General features: G+C 44.9%; 2 pseudogenes across 2 annotated transcripts in view; both read right to left on the bottom strand.

The window, feature by feature from the left end:
• The window catches only part of TEOVI_000074400:pseudogene, a 1,389-nt pseudogene extending 91 nt beyond the window's left edge, over window positions 1–1,298 (bottom strand). Inside the window, exon 1 of the mRNA in view lies at window positions 1–1,298. This exon is cut by the window's left edge and continues 91 nt beyond it. Within this exon, the coding sequence occupies window positions 1–1,298 (1,298 nt within the window).
• Window positions 1,299–3,678: 2,380 nt separating this feature from the next.
• On the bottom strand, window positions 3,679–4,093 carry TEOVI_000074300:pseudogene (annotated as a pseudogene). Its single transcript is given in 4 exon segments — window positions 3,679–3,684; window positions 3,687–3,770; window positions 3,772–3,819; window positions 3,821–4,093. Coding segments are annotated over 4 exon segments (411 nt in total).
• Between the last annotated feature and the right edge of the window lie 156 nt (window positions 4,094–4,249).

The following is a 4,249-nucleotide window of genomic DNA, read 5'->3' as shown; positions in this document are numbered from 1 at the left end:
TCAACTGCCTTCTCTTTTGCTACGCAAGTTTCGCCTTTTAATTCGCATCCGTCTGTTGTTTTGCATTTTTCTTTGTCTGTTATTGCCTTGCATTTGTCACTTGCGTCTTTTGTTACTGTGGGTTTGTTGGCTGAGGCTGGTTCCTGGACTCCCTCTGCCAGTTCCTTTCCCCGCAAATAAGAAAGCACCGTAAGTCCTTCGTCTGTGCCTGCTAATTCAAAGGCCGTCTTTTTTATTTCCTTCTTTCTTATTGTCACGTCAATCTTCTTTTCTATGACTGCGTCAGTTATTTGCGCTTTGAATGCGTCCGCGTCGGCTCCAAAATACTTGTTGACTAGTTCTTTTTTCTTTTGTGATGTTGTTGGCGGCTCCGTGCCTGGATTAGTCAGTTCCGTTAGCACGCGCACTAATTTGTCATTGCTTTCAAGCGAGCTTATGCCTTGGTTATGTGGTTCGCTGTACGTTGGATGTGCTGTCTGTTTGAGTTCACAAAGAGCCTTGGCTAGCCTGGTCGCTTGCAATTCTGTGTGCTCCTGTTTTGAATCTATGTCCGTGCAGTCAGTGCTGCCTTGTCTTGCAAATAAGTTAACATCGGTTTGTGTGTAGCTGGCGGTTTTTGCCTTTAGTTGCGTCGCCATGCCATGCGTTCGGTCTCCGCCGTCGAAGTCATTGCCGGTTTGGATGCAGCCACCTTTGATCGCAGTCGAAGGGTTTGTTGGCGTCGTTACTGTCCCCTTTGCGTACGCAGTTGCTTCTAATTTTTTTGTTGCGGCTGTTACTTTTGACAGCCTGATTGCTGTTATACTTGCGAAGTCGACGTTGGTTGCCTTGATTTCGTCGGCCTGGTTTTCGTAGCTGCAGTTTGCTGCGTTGGGTCCCAGAGTCACTTCTGCTGCGCATGTCGCCATGGTGTTTGTTTTCCCTAGGGTGCCGCCGGTCGTCGTATGCGATGCGCTGCCTACCGTGATTGTTGGCACTGCCGCGTCGTGCTCCGCTAGCATTTGCGCCTCGTGTATCTTTAGCAGCTTCGCTGCGGCGGCATAGCGGCTGTGGCTTTGCTTACCGGCCTGTAGCAGGGTCGGCGTCTCTCCCAGTGCGATCATCGCCAGCGCCTTAAACGCTACTTTGGTTGTAGCGCTAGCGCTCGCTGCCGCCGCTAGTTCGTAGGCTGCTGCTGCTTTGATCGCTTTTGCTGCCGCTGGGGTTGGGTCGCCGTAGGTCGAAGAAAGCTTGGCTTCCAGAAGATTCAGGTACCGCGCCGCCTTGCATGCGGTATTTACTGCCTTTGACGCTGTGTCGAAGCCGTCGTCGCTTGCTCCCGCCATGTGGCCCGTTGTCACCATTGCTATAGCTAAGCCTATTAGTGGTTCCATTATTGCCTTCGTCGCCTGAGGCTTCGCGGAGTTTTTTATTTTATTTCCTTTTGACTACGTGGTTTTTGGGTGGTGGGTGAAAGTTTGCCTGTTTCCGTTGTTTTTTGCATGTCGAATTGGACATTTTTGTGCTTGATTCGCTTGCTCTGGCAGCCCTTTCTGCCTGGCACGGCTGGCGGGCTGGTGTGTCGCCCTTTGCCGCAGGTGGCGCTTCGCCCTGCTAAAAACATGCGTTCGTGCTGTCCTCGTTGCAAAGGAGAGCTACATTGAATGAAATTACTCAGTTGCCCTCTTGGGGTATTGTTACAAAAGTCTTCTCTTCCTGCGGGAGCTTCCGCTGCGTTTGTCGTTTCGCGCCTTTGCTGCTTTGAACAAACTCACTTGCGCCGCGTTTGCCCGGCGCTGTAACCTCAGCTTCTCCTTTGAAATTTGGCCATGATATTTTTCCGTTAATTTCCAAAAACAAAATAACCTCCCCTCCCTTAGCTTCTAAACTCTTCACTTTCGACGAAACCGAAATTTCACGGCTGTTTTTGTTTTAGATTGATGCTGCCTTAATATTCAACATTAGTATCCGCCACCAGGTTTAAAAAACAGTCACTACTATCCGTGCAATCGTGTCCATCCGTTTCCGTTTGAGCTGTCAGCACAGTTTCTTCGTCCGCCATTTAGACCTGTGGTGTTTTGTTAGGCATTCTGTCGTATATTCCGTATTTTCTTCTCTTCTTTTTCGTCCTACGCTGCAGCTTCTACTGTTGCATAGAGTCTTTATTTGAAATTAAATCTGCACTCTTACTATCCCTTATTGTCGCCTTCATTATCTCTCTGTGGGCACTGCTGCCCGTCGTCACATTTGTGTTAGAAGAAGCGCATATTCAATATCTTTTTAACTGTTTACACTTCATTCAAAGTCCCATTCACTACCTTACTCTTACCGCGCACTTGTAATTGATTTAAGTTCTTGTATTTTAACCGACAGCTTAGTATTTGCAACTCCCTTATTATAATATTTGTATATACACACTCACAATTCTCTCAATAATATTCGTATATATACACACTCACAACACCTATTATTATTATTATTATTATCATTATTACTATTATTGTTATAATTACGAATATCGATAAAAGTGATCAAAAATAAGTTAATAAGTAAAATAGTATAAGTTTTGTACTCTCCTCACTTTTAATTTCTAGCTATACGCTTCTTTCAGTCAAAAATTCATATTTTCAAACACTGTGCATTTTAAAAGGTTTCACCAAAAGTGGTAAAATATATCAAAGGAGCAAGAAAAAAAGAGGAGGCAAAGTCCTAAATGTTCTATAGAAGCAGAAATACAGATAAATAAGTGGTATTGATTGCAACAGAATTGCTACCTGTGGTGTTTGTAGTTTCACCATCACTTTCCTCTTGGTTTGCTGCTTTTTTTCCATCCTCACTCAATCCACATTTTGTTTCCTTTTTTTTTGATTCATCGTATCTGCATTTTGTGTCGGCATTACACGGTTTTCGATCTTTTATTTCATCGCAAATTTTCTCTGGGGTTTTCTTTGCTCCTTTTCCGCTTCTTCCTTCTGCGCCAATGTTTCTCTTAGGTATGCTATCGCGTCGGAAAGATGCATTTCGTAATAGCTAAGAATGGTACTTAACGCGTTTTCATCTGTAATTTGGGACAGCTTCTACTTCTTCGGGTTACTGCCGATTCCCTGTGGGATCTTTTTCTCGTCGACTATTTTGAGGGCATCGGTAATCTTGTCCTCATCGCCACCGCCGAGTAATTGAACCAGCTCCGCTTTTCTGTTTTTGCTTTGTCGCTGCTCTTTTGTTAGCAGAATTTGCTTGGACGCTTGCAGTAGATCCACTCTTTCTGTTGGTTTTCCGGTTGTGTTTTTGAAGTTTTCGGACAATTCGGTTCCTATGCCGTTCATTTCGTTTTAAAGATTGACGAAATATGCTGGCGTTTCTTTGCCGCCGTTGCTGAGCTTTGTTAGGTCTTCCAGAGTTGCTGTTGCGTCTGACGTGGCTACCGTAACGCAACCTGCTGTGATCTTGAGGGAGCTATCAAGTTGCGCTGTGCCATACTTGTTGGCGCCGCCAGCTAGAATGTTACATGCGGCTGTGTTGGCGGCTTATTTGTTTCCGCTGTCCCTCCTCAAAAGCAGCTTCTCGAAACCTTGCTCACTTAGCACTGAGTTTTTCAGGTCTATTGCGCTAGGCTCAGAGAGTTTCCGGTAGTACGCCGTCCCATTGATGGCAGTTGCTGTTGCTGTTTCCATTGTTGTTGTTGTTGTTACGAGGCAACCTGTTGTTGTATTACCTTTGGTGGCGGCCATCACGTTAAGGAACTCGTCTAGGTTTCCTTTCAGATACGTTGCATGCTCAACGGCTTTTATGTCCTGGGGAATGGCTGTCTTGCTCAGGTGACTGATTGCCCTTTTTTTTTACTTATATAGGCTCTCAGCAAACTGACTTTTCTGACTTTTTCGGTGCCGCTGTTTTGGGCTATGTAAATACCTGTCCGTAGCGCTGCTGCTTTACTGCATTTTATTGCTTTCAACTAGCAGTCGCTCCTTGTTATTGCTGCGCCTGCGTATGTGTCTAGTTCTTCGCTCAGTTCGCAGATGAGCTGCAATACCACTTTTAATAGCCCCATTCCAGCTGCAACGTCGACATAGCGACAATTTAGGAAATATGACAGCACCGAAAATAAAAGTGTCCGCAAAAAACCGTGACGTTTTGTCATGGATCTTTTGGCCGGGATATTTCTAATATTTTTTCGGTAGTTTATATGGGCTAAAAAAATCAAAAAAAAGTTATCTTCAGGTTGTAAAAACTGGCGTGCGGCATAAGTAATAAAAATGTTGGAAAAACT

The sequence above is a fragment of the Trypanosoma equiperdum genome (assembly GCF_001457755.1).
Source record: "Trypanosoma equiperdum strain OVI genome assembly, contig: ctg_230, whole genome shotgun sequence".
Taxonomy (NCBI): domain Eukaryota; phylum Euglenozoa; class Kinetoplastea; order Trypanosomatida; family Trypanosomatidae; genus Trypanosoma; species Trypanosoma equiperdum.
Note: the sequence above shows the minus strand (reverse complement) of the source record. Positions and strands in the feature narration are given on the sequence as shown.